Raw genomic sequence first — 12320 nt, 5'->3', positions numbered from 1 at the left:
CAATTTGGGTGGCAAAATTGTTACAAAATGCTTGAATGTATCCGTTTTATTTCAATTGACTAAAAGTGCAAGGGAAATGTGTGAAAAATGTTTCGCAGGGTAGGTTTGATTTCGCCCTTTCCCCTTGACACAGCGTGAAAACGAGCATTTCTGCGCAAACAGATTTCTGCGAGCTTTACAAAAATGGACAGTGCTCACTCAAGTGTAACATTCTGTCAAAACTTTTACTTTCATTGGATAGATGAGACCCAAACCCAAGGTTATATGTGGAAAAATTGCCCACATGTTGTATATTTTTAATTCCCAGGGCTTTTTCAAAGTGTAAACTTTTTTTAGATACGCACTGTATAGTGACATAATTTTTTTCAATTTTCCAAGTTTTCCCCTCACCTTATCATTATGTCATTCTCTTGTCTTCCCTCTCTTTTGTGTTTTCCTCTCCTTTTTCTTCCTTCCTCTCTTTCCCCTTCTTTTTCCCTTTTCTTTCTTTCTCCTTTTTTTGCTACCTCCGCCGACGGGGGGGGGGGGGGTAATTGATTACTAATCTGCTCCTTGAAACAAGAAGTTTAATCTGATTTGCTAGTATACCCAGTTGTTGTGTATCCGGACGGGTTGTGTGTCCGGACGATCAATTTTAGAATGTCATTTGGAAAAATTTACAAGCGAAGTTTCATCAATTTTTAGTACAAAACGTTCGGAAATATTATAAAGAACAAAATAGATAATGATTACAAGTTATGAATTCATATTTTTAGTGTAATCCACAGACAAAAAAGAAGGCTTCAAAAAGATAAGTGTCCGGATCGACACCCGACCCCCATCCTATAATAATATAACGATCTTTCAGTTGTAAAATAATAATTTGAAATTGATCGCAAATATTTTCTTGCAACATCCCCTTAGTCTTTTGTTGTAGGGGTGTCCTTGTTTTCCCCGTCGTCTTTCTTTACTGATCTAACTTGTATTACTAGTATATTTATTTAAGTTCCCTTTTTATTTCCCAATTTTAATTTTAGATATTATTTTCTTTCAATACCTGTTTTAGTTGCCCGATGTGCGCATGCGCATTTGGCATATAGCAACCATCGTCGTCTTGTTCTCGCGCGCTAGAGATAAAAAAAGTCGAAACAAATTTCAGCTTTTAACCATTGTTCGGCACCGATATTACTGCATTTACGTTTGCGGAAGGAAACCTGTAGCTACAAATAATAATGACAACATACAGGGTAAATATGATTGATGTTTTGTGTGATCTAAGTTACATTTCATTTGGATAGTGTGGCAACTATCATTGACTTTGTTTGTGCCGAAGATTCGGCCGCAGTGCCAGTGCCTCGCTCGGCAGTGCTAGCGCGAGTTGCAGCTAAATCTACCCCAGGCCCAGCCGCGGCCCCATCCTGGAGCTGGATGGCGCTGCGCTGGCGATACGTTGTTGTTGCCGAGTGCTGCTTCGGCTGGACTCATCCTTTTTCGCCTTTCATTATGTGGGTGTAACTGTTTTGTAATTTTTATCCTGATACAATGTTATTGCTATGCTAGTCTGGAGAACAATAGATTGTGTGATTAATTGAAAAAATGAATTGAAGCCAGGTGAAAATGAAAGCTGAGCCTGAAGCCAAGGGCAAGGGCGAGGGCCAGCCCAAGCCAGGCCAAGGCATGCAGGCAAGGGCAGGCCCACTCATTCAATGAACAAGGTTATAATAATTAATATAACCTTGTTCTCAGTTATATCTCCATGTGTGACAAAATAAGGGTGGCAATATTTGGCTTATTTTCTCTTTTTCTTTTGGGCAAATGCTTGATGATTATTTTACACTGACAGCTTCCATTAGACCTGTTAATTCATACTGCTTGGCTCTTAAGTCTTATTTAAATTTGATTCTTTATATCATTTATTCTTAATTAAAAATAGAGATAAAAAAATGAAAATTTTCTTGCCACATTACTTTCCACCAATAGAGGGCGTACACAAAAATATGCCCCAAATTCAAATTTTTGAGCGCTCTGGTGAATACAAAAATTATTCCCACATTACTAATGATAAATAAATTGCAACTGTATGGAAATTAGTAATTTTGGTCACAAAAGTGATATTTTAATGATTTTTAAAAGTGTGTGTTCTATACAGCATTCGCATACCATAGTCCTACCTGTAGATTCTCCACAGGCCAGATGGTAGCAGTGAACAAGTGGGCAGGCCTAGACAGCTGGCAGCCGTCTGTTTCGAGGAGTTTTTAAACATTTTTTTTATTTCTCCTCGTACACAGACGGCTCGCTATCGTGGAGCCACCATTAGGGGACTTGCAATGCAAAATTCCCCCGGCCCCGTCGGGGCTTTTCAATTTTTGTCTTTAATGAATAAAAATTTTGAAAATTATAGTGACCAGAGTGCCAATTTATATTCCCTCTTGGCATCAATTGCCAAAAAAGCGAGAAAAATGAAGTTAAAAGGAACAAAAACAGTGACTTACCTCGGCTGTCGCGTGTCGCACAAATTCACTTCCCCGTTTTATCCGATCTTAAGTACATAAACATATGGCCATTGAGTCCCCTGTACAGATCGCGCTAGAACTTCGGTCTCTGTATTTGGTGACGTGAGTGAAGCCAACGAAGTTCAGCTGAACAACCAACAAAACAGAGACCGAAGCTTTTGGTCTAGGGCAGGCCAAGCCGCCCAAAAGTCAAAACCCTAATTTTTTTAAAGCCTAAATAAATTTTTAAAAAGGCAAGCAGAGCCAAAGCCCAAAGGCCCTTTTTAGATTTTGACGTAATTGAAATTTAATTTAGCCAGAGCTAATAAAGGGCTTTCGGTTTCGTCTACGGTCTAGTGGAACAATGACTGGTGACATTTAGAAGGGGGGGGGTAGCCTTGTCCTTGAGGACTGCATGATGGCTGATGCTATTTTAAAATATTATGTCTTCATCATGGAGCCTTGAAGTTGAACTGCCTCCCATATACCGGTTTGTATGATGGGGGGGGGGACCTAAGCTACGCACTTTGTTTTCCAAACAATAAAAACTATCCCAATTTTTATATTTCAACAAATTATATTTCACTAATTTGTGTCAAACATTGTAAAGATCATAAAAAAAATATCGCAAAACATGCCCTGTTTTCGGAACACCTCGATTTCGCCGCCCGATGTAGAAGGGGTCCTAAAGCTATGCACTCGATTTATCATGCAAAAAAATAGTATTACCTGTGACTCAATTTCGAAAATATTTCAAATTACTATAGGATAAAATGAAATTAAAGCGAATATAACTCCAAAATTCCAAACAGTTGTTGGTTTTCTCTGCATTTAGAGATTTACTGCAGCCTCTGTAGAAAAAATTGAATAGGAATCGTTCATATTTCTGCAGTCACAGTTTCACACACAGAGTGCGCATTTGCCATAAAAACTGCATGCGCGATGAGTGGTGCGTAGCTTTAGGACCCCCTACCATACAAGAGACACATAGATGGATTTCCCTAGGAAATCCATCTTTGTCTTTGAAGATAGAAATCACGTAAATGTTTGTGATTTTACTTATTTTTACACCTTCATACGCCTAATGGGTATGAAGGTTCCAAAAATTGGTTAATAAAAAGGTGAAAAATTGAAGGTTTCTTACCAGACCGATCTCGTGTAGATCCTTCGATCCATTTGTACACAATGCAAATACAATAGGCTTGACCCCTGAACTGCGTACCTTTGATTAACAATGTTTATTTATTTATTTATTTTATTTGTTTATAAGTCTTTTTTTAGTAGGGTAGCTCCATCAGTAATTGATATACTGTTGTCCTTGGAGGCCCTACAACAAAAATACAAACATATAACAAACATGAGTATAAACAGTGTACAATGTAAGTTGAAACAAACAAACTGTAAAGAAAAGAACAACACAAGGGGCCAGTTTATAAATTAAGACTGTTATAACGCCAAAATAGAAGACTAAATGAGGATTCGGATTGAGCATTTCTTAAAAAATTAGGTAAATTGTTCCAAATGAATGCACCAGCAAAAGAAAAACTTTGTTTGCCCATTTCTGTTCGAACTCTGGGCAAAATCAATCCTGTGCTTTGTGCACTACGAGTACGAATACTATGTACAGTTTCAGATTTTTTAAAGATACTTAACAAATAGGCTGGATTTTGATTAAGAAAAACAGAAAATATCATTTTACATTTAAAATATTTCCATCTATCTTCGATGGGAACCCATTTCAGTTTGCTTAAATTAATTTGGGTAGGAGTTCTTAAATTGGATCCCAAAATTATCCTGGCCATTTTCTTGTGTTGTTTAATCATGATATCTTTTGTGTTCTGAGCACAACTTGACCAGGCATTACTGCAGTATTCAAACAAAGGTAAAATCAATGCATTAGCAAGGAGTTTTAATCCTTCCAGAGGTAAGTATTTTCTTGAACGACCAAGTAATGCTATCCTCGATCCTATTTTTTTACTTGTTTTTGTGACATGTTCTTTCCAATTTAATGAAGGATCTAGCCAAACTCCTAAGTATCTGTAAGTGTATACCTGTAAAATTTGCTGTTGTTTAAAATGCTGTTCTGAAAAAAAAATTATATGGTCTACATAAAAATTACTATTCAACAAGAAATGAAATTTGAAACTTGATTAAAAAGAATTACACCTATTACATGTATAATAATAATTATTTATAATCACGTATTAGATTTTATTACTTGTTGAATAATAATTCCATGATGAAGAAGTATATGTCAAAATATTAAAAAATATCATCATGGAGCTCTCAAGGCTAGCTGGCAGCCATCTGTTTCAAGGAGTATTTTAACATTTTATTTATTTTTTAAAGTTTCTCGTACACAGACGGCTCGTGATCGTGCAGCAGTCATTAGGGGGTTAACAGTGCAACATCCCCCCCGATGGGGCTCATCGATTTTTGTCTTTATTTCATAAAAATATTCATGTATATAAGAATCTGACCAAAATAAAGATTGTTGTTCTGTTTTGGCCTCAAATGCACCAAAACAGAAAAAAAATGAACTTAACAGAAAAAAAAACAGTCACTTCGGCTGTCGTGCTACTCCTACTCCCTAGTTTATCAGAATTTAATGCATAAACATATGGCTATTGAGTTCCTGTACAGATCGAGTTAGAACTTTGGTCTCTGTAATTGGTGAGTGGAGCCAACAGAGCTCAGCGGAACAACCAGTATACCAGAGACCGAAGCTTTTGGTTTAGATGTAGCCAGGCCTACAGTTGTAAATTAAGCCATGAATTGTTTGCTTAATAACAATTAAAGGGGAAGTTCACCCTGAGGAAAACTTTGCTGTAAAAATAGCAGAAAAAATCGTAAAAAATGTTGGTGAAGGTTTGAGGAAAATCCGTTAAAGAGTAAGAAAGTTATTAGAGTTCAAAATTTTGGATTTGTGACGTCATAAACGAGCAGCTGCCCCATGTGTTATGTCATATAAAATGTATGAATTTCAAATTTTGTATGGTTCCTGATGACTTAATTTTGTTTTCTTTTCATGATCGGGTGTGAAATGATTTGTCTATTGATATACAAAAGGTACAGTGAAAACCATTTTCATTTTTCTGAGAAAATGACATTTCGTTGATTTTTTACCATTCGCTATGTAGGAATGCTGCTCGCATATGACGTCACAAATCAAATAATTGAAATTCTAATAACTTTTTAATTATTTGATGAATTTTTCTCAAACCTTCGGCAATATTTTTTATTATTTTTTCTGCTATTTTTACAATAAACTTTTTGTCAGGGTGAACTTCTCCTTTAACAAGGAAAATTTTTGAAACAGGTAATATAGTAAGACAAACAACTTTTTAACAAATATTTGAAGTTCAATAATTTGTGAAATTGACATCTCTGTTTTGAAGTCCCAGGTGAGGGGGGGGGGTACTTAAACAAGATATTCCGTATTCTGAAAATGCACCCCTTAACAAGTATTGGCGTATGAAACCCTGCCCTTAACAAGTACATGTATTGGAAACAAAATGGTACCCTGACAAGTAATTTCTGCATTGACCCCCTAGACAAATACAGCAATATTTTGAATGACAAGTTCACCCCAATAAAAGTAGCCTTAAATTGAAAGAGAAAAATCAAACAAGCATAGCACTGAAAATTTCATCAAAATAAGATGTAAAATAAGAAATTTATGAAATCTTAAAGTTTTGATAAATTTCATGTATTGTATATTCACATCCTGGTCAGTATGCAAATGAGACTGATGACATCACTCACCATTTCTTTTGTATTTCATTACATGGAATATGAAATATTCTAATTTTCTCCTTGTCATGTGAAACAAAGTTTTATTCTTCCCGAACATGGTGTAATTATCATTGTTTTAACATTTTGTGGTTGTAACAAGAGGGTCCTTATTGTCAAATCTGTAAAAATTGTATAATGCAAACAATTGAAAACAAACGAAATAGTGACTGAAGGACATCAGCGACTCTCCTATTTGCATATGACTGAGTTGTGCATATATGTATGTTCTGTTTTGAGAAAAATAAGCGAAACTTAAAATGTAACTTTCTTACTTTACATCTAATTTTGATGAAATTTTCAGTGTTATGCTTGATTTATTTTTCTCTATTGATTCTAATCAACATTTTTCTGGGATGGACTTTACTTTTTATTGTTAAATATGTCACAGACGTGATCACAGATGTTAGCTTTACCTTTTATTGCATTGGGTTTAGTACAGCCCCACCTCCCACACCTCGCTCAATTCAGACCCTCAACATACATGTAGTGTTGTGGCAAAAAGAACATCCTTTATAAAGCATTTTAATCTTTTTTTATACCTTCGCAAATTTGACAGTAAACATGTAGCTTTACTAGCGAAAAACCCCCTTTTCAGTATTTTAGTGTTTTTGACACCCTTATTACCTTACGTTTGTATTTTACGCAATGATAGACATGAGCCCTATCAGAAATTATAATCGATGTTGTGAGACTTGTTTTAACCCTCCTCCCCTCTTTCCATTCTCCCTTTTCTCTCATTCCACAGCCTGGAGATTCAAAGCGGGAGGAGTTCCGAAAGTACCTGGAGAAAGCTGGAGTCTTGGATGCTCTCACAAAGATACTGGTAGCCCTGTATGAAGAGCCAGAGAAACCAAATGATGCACTAGAGTATCCTTAACAAATTAGTGGCAATATTGTGGAAGAGCCGTGGTGTAGTGGTTCTGACTCTCGCCTTGTAAACAGAGGGTCGTGTATTTGAATCTCATTGCGGTCTAGCGTCTTTGGCAACACGTTAATCCACACTTTGCCACTCTCGACCCAGGTGCTAAATGGGTACCCGGCAGAATGCGAAAGATATTGTATGTTTGAATTTGCCAGCACCATAATGAGGCTGCGATGAATGCAAGGAATGCTCCCCAGGAAGTGGAAATTGTGCACTTTTTGTGCGGGATTGAAATGAATCTAATGACCGGGGTAATAATATGCTGTAACGCACTTTGAGCCATTCTGGGAAAAGCGCTATTTAGAAATTGGCTATTATTATTGTTTTTTATAAGTCTGTATATTTCATTTGTACATTTGATTATGATATAAAATGAATTACCATTTTCATGTAAAGCTGATTTCATATTGAGAAAAATATGCAAATATACCATGATTGACTTTTCATAGAAAATTGAATCATAATGGACTTGGAAAGTATGTTAAAATATTTTTATCAACATTATCACCATGGATTTATCGATGGATAGGGGAATAGGAAAACAAATTGATAAAAATAGGTCCTAAAGTTTTGAAGGCTTTATCAGTTGTTTCTTTTTCAGAGGCTCTTGTATAGGGCATTTCATAAAATGGTTTCTTGTCCTTTGGATTGCTTGGAGCAGATTTGAAAGCAAATAAAATGAAATAAAAAATGAAAAGATTTGGAGCAAATAAATGAAAGGAATAAAAAAAATGAAATTTGAAAAGAGGATCTTTCCAGACCCAAGTGGGAGAGTACATATTCAGGGTTCCCACAGTCATGGAAAATCCTGGAAAAATTTGTGGTCATGAAAAAAGTCAGGGAATCTGGAAAATTTGTAAAAAGTCATGGAGTTGCATTTACCTCTTGGCTATGGCAGCTTTCCAGTTTTTCGTGTCTTGCAACTCTCTTACTCTGTGATCATACTCTGCTATTATAATTGGTGTTCATGATTTCTATTTTCCAAGTTTTGTGACATCCCAAATTCTACATAACTCCCGGGACATCACGGGAAGTCATGGAAAGCAGCAAATTAGTCATGGAAATGTCATGGGATTCTGTTTTCAAATTTCTGTGGGAACCCTGATATTCCCTTGAAACGCTAGATTGCTGTTTGCTAAAAATAATCATGTTGGAAACCAAATCGGGTGACTAGTTTTTTTTTATCTTAGCTAAATTTCATTTACCTTGAATGGATTTAAAATAAATATTTGAAAACCTGAGGCTGGTGTACATGTAGTTGCAGCTTGTTGTGTTGTCTTTGTGAGTTACTCCTATTGTGTTGCTACATTTCAAATCAACGATCACCCAGAATGTCAATTGTAGGTCCGGATGATTGTTTTAAATTATTTTTTTAGTGTGTGGCACAATATGCATCATTGGCTTCTCCAGTAAGCAATGTTGTTGTTGTTGACCTTAACTTGACCTTGATTGCAGCTTCCTGAAAGCTCACATGGGTCAGTCAGGACCAGACACGGCTGATGTAGAATCTCTAAGACTACAGGTCAGTGAACTGATGCAGAAGGTGGAACGGCTGCAGGATGAGAATAGGGAACTCAAAGCAAAGGTCAGTACCTCACATCTATACATAATTAGGGTTCCTGAAGATCATGTTCATATGAAAAACTATGATATCCTTTAAAGGGAAGGATTAACTTTGTTGAAGGCAGAAAAATTTGCTTTTGACGGATTGAGAGATGAACTGTATCTTTTTGAGGACATGTATGGCATAACTGTAATCAACAATCCCTGAAAGACTGATGGAATGTAATAAGTTGTAAAATATCCAGAGAGTGACATATGTAAGCAAGGTTCTCTGTGCCTGAAAGTTTTTTTGCATTTCAGATTTTCACTGTTTTTTTTATACTTGAGTATTTTGCTATTGAAATGCTGAAATATTTTGAGGAATGTGTGCCTAAACAATGGGTATTGCTCTTCTCATAGGTCTGAATTCTAATTTAATGATTATACGTATACATCATGCACTGTGTTGATTTCCTGTAACATAAGGAAATGTATTGAAGATAATTTCCTAATTTCTGTCATCTCCACAGGTTCAGATGGAAAATCCGGAGGTTGAGCCAAGTGCCGAGAACTGAACTGATGGTGAACCTATGGGTAGGGGTGTTGGAGTCTGGGTGTGGCTGGGGTGAGGAGGGGGAAGGGGAAAGGTTGGGTTGGGTGGGTGGGTGGGTGTACATAGGGGAAAGGTGAAGAGTTATCATGTTATGCCTTTTCAGAAGCTGAATTCTGATGTATTTTGTGTGTGTGTCTATTTTATCATATTATTTAGCCTTTATTACCCCTGATCGTTGATCATTTTACAAGCAAGATTGAGGCTTCTCTTTTGATTACTTTCTAATAATCACCAGCAATATGACTAGAATATCCTTTTTATCATCCAAGATGATTGCAGATTTAATCCATCACTACTGATTTCACATGCTGTCCTGACAACACTATAATTTCATTTATACCTGTACACTTTCTTTGATAATTGATCCTTTCAACAACGAGATGAGAAGATTTCCTTTCACAATTTACACGCTCAGATATGCATGGGGAAATGGAATTCCCAACTTGTGGCCTCTTTGAAGAGTATATAGCATTTGGGTGCCATTTCATAAAGCTATTTCCTGTTTGTGATTTCAGCACAACTTTACTTCTGACCCTTTCTTGTGTTCAATCAGAAACTGTCAATTTTCTTTTTTAGCACGAGAGTTATTTTCTATAACGCTGATTAATATGGGAAAATAATGGATTTTTCCATTCAGATGTACGTTTTTATATACAAGACTGGATTTCAACTCGGCTGATGGAAATCAAAAGGATTGAGAATCTGATTTTACGCCAAAGAGATTGTAGCCAGTTGAGCTTAAGGTTGGTGTAACTTCACTCGGACAGCTTTGTGAAACGACACCTATCCCTGTGAAAAATGCTTCTCGTTTCATGCATTTTCTTCAATATTGTGTTTTCCATCAATGCGTAAGATTTCCGTCGTCTTGCATCACAGTCATGGCATTGACTAATACTATGAATTAATAATATATTTATTTAGATTTTATTATTATTATTGTTGGTGTTGTTGACAGAAACGTCTGTTTTGGGAAATAAAATACTGACATTTTTAGCATCCCAATTTATGTAACAAGATCGTTCAGAGCCAGACATAGTATCAGTTAGACCTCCCAGGATATGTACACAGAGACTGAAGTCTTGGTTCCTCTCTATCGTATTGGCAATGGGTAAAGATTTAAGAATAAAGGAATGGTTGATTTCTTTTTTGCTCTTCCATTGTTATAAGCACATATTTTTTTGTGGAAATGTTGGAACTCTAATCATTAGAGATGTAATTTTCAAGTCAGTGGCAACTTTTCTTAAGGGAGGGTTCTGCATTTTATACATGGAGGAAGAAACACCATACGCGGTCAAGACAAGTAGCAAATGAGGTTCAATAGGAAGGGTTTATACTTTTTAAATTTTCTCTTTATTTTCATCAAACATTCCATGTGTATTGTGTAAAAGGAAGCTCATTAAAACTGACTTTTAGTTGTTTTCTGTACTTTTCGAAACAGGCGAAACCTGTTATGTTATGTCCGACTACTGATGTATCTTGCGGGTTGAATATTTCATGTAAATGTGTACTATTTATTGTATCAAGATATAGCAAAGTAGAGTTGCTTTAATGTACATTTGGACATATCAACAAAGATTTGCACTATTGATTTTTGTAATTGCCCTGTTTTGAGGAAAATACAAACCCTGTATTTAAGCATAAACCTGGATTGATTGTCATTTATTAAGTTTTGTGTTGTATTATTGCTGAAAATTGGTAAATGTAGATAAAATATGAATTTACAGGAAATCTCAAAAAAGGCTATCATTACACAGGTCTTATTAAAAAAAATGCTGAACTCTGATTCGTTTTGTATTTAATATTCATAATATGGATAAAAAAAACACTGCCTGAAAAAAATCTAATCAAATTCGGGAAGACAACAAGCTGAGTACATAAAAAGTGAAATGGTTTCTTTGTTCACTTTTTATTTCACACTTATGAAGCACTAAATAATGATTTTTATTTATTTATTTTGCATGGCTTCATTTTTATAAACATACATGTATCACAAACAGGGGCGGCGGACCAAAGTTGAAAGGGGGGGGGGGGGGCGGGCACAGGGAAAAAAGGGGTACCTTTCAAAAAGGGCAATATCTTAAACATGGCAATATGCAGAAGTTTTTGGCTGGGGGGGGGGGGGCAGCACGCGTAATCTTTTTTGAAAAAAACTTGAAAGCGAGGGAGCAAGGTGACCAAGCGTATCATTGAGATGCTTGAGCAGTAAAACAATGTGAGTTTTCAAAATTTCAGGAGAGGGGGGCAACTTTCCCCTGCTCCCCCCCCCCCGCCATGCCCTCAAAACAAAGAAAAATTGCCTTTTTTTTAATTATGTGTTTTATTGGTATTCAAAATCACATATAATCACAATATTTACAGGTAATTGGAATGATTTGAAACAGTTCAAACGCAGTAAAATCACAAAAAAAGATGAAATAAAAAAATGAATGGAAAAAAAAATAAAAAAGGTGACATAAATAAAAATAAAACAATGGACGATACAGGTTACTCTAAAGGGAATACACATCGAGATAAATGAAATAAATGATATTGGTGTATTTGGATCTGTTTGTAGGAACTTTGTTTTAGCGTTTTGGTATTTTCTACAATGGAGGACATATTGTTCAACATCCTCATTGGTTTTACAATGCAAGGGGAATTCAAATAAGTTTGACGAGATCACCACGAAACTCCGCTATTAATTTTAGTCTCCAAGAGCTCCTGCAGATCATTACGCTCTCCGGTGCAGCAAAAGCTATAGCACCATCTACATTTGATGCATTATAACCAAAACCGTATTCGCTAGAGTATCATTGAATGAAATTCTTAATGTAGTGATATGAATAACAGGTGCAGGCATAACTCTTGGAAATAGAGCCTGAAGTGAATGATGGAAAGTTACAGGTCAGCCTGTATTGTATGCCTGCACCTGTATGCCTGCACCTTGTAGGCAAGGTGCTTAGAATGAATAGAAACAATTTTTGGTTTGGTTGCTAGG

General features: G+C 36.0%; 1 protein-coding gene across 1 annotated transcript; it reads left to right on the top strand.

The window, feature by feature from the left end:
- The first annotated feature begins 1057 nt into the window (after positions 1-1057).
- Positions 1058-10985, top strand: LOC121413788 (c-Myc-binding protein-like). Its single transcript, XM_041606740.1, has 4 exons — positions 1058-1226; positions 7012-7133; positions 8644-8773; positions 9261-10985. The coding sequence occupies exons 1-4, from the start codon at positions 1212-1214 to the stop codon at positions 9303-9305; spliced, it is 312 nt and encodes a 103-aa protein (XP_041462674.1). The 5' UTR covers positions 1058-1211; the 3' UTR covers positions 9306-10985.
- Positions 10986-12320: the final 1335 nt, after the last annotated feature.

The sequence above is a fragment of the Lytechinus variegatus genome, chromosome 4 (genome assembly GCF_018143015.1).
Source record: "Lytechinus variegatus isolate NC3 chromosome 4, Lvar_3.0, whole genome shotgun sequence".
Lineage (NCBI taxonomy): Eukaryota > Metazoa > Echinodermata > Echinoidea > Temnopleuroida > Toxopneustidae > Lytechinus > Lytechinus variegatus.
Note: the sequence above shows the minus strand (reverse complement) of the source record. Positions and strands in the feature narration are given on the sequence as shown.

Coding starts and splice junctions, on each gene's coding strand:
- LOC121413788 (XM_041606740.1), top strand. Junction 7,134..8,643: donor AAACCAAATGATGCACTAGA/GTATCCTTAACA, acceptor CCTTGATTGCAG/CTTCCTGAAAGCTCACATGG. Junction 8,774..9,260: donor ATAGGGAACTCAAAGCAAAG/GTCAGTACCTCA, acceptor TCATCTCCACAG/GTTCAGATGGAAAATCCGGA.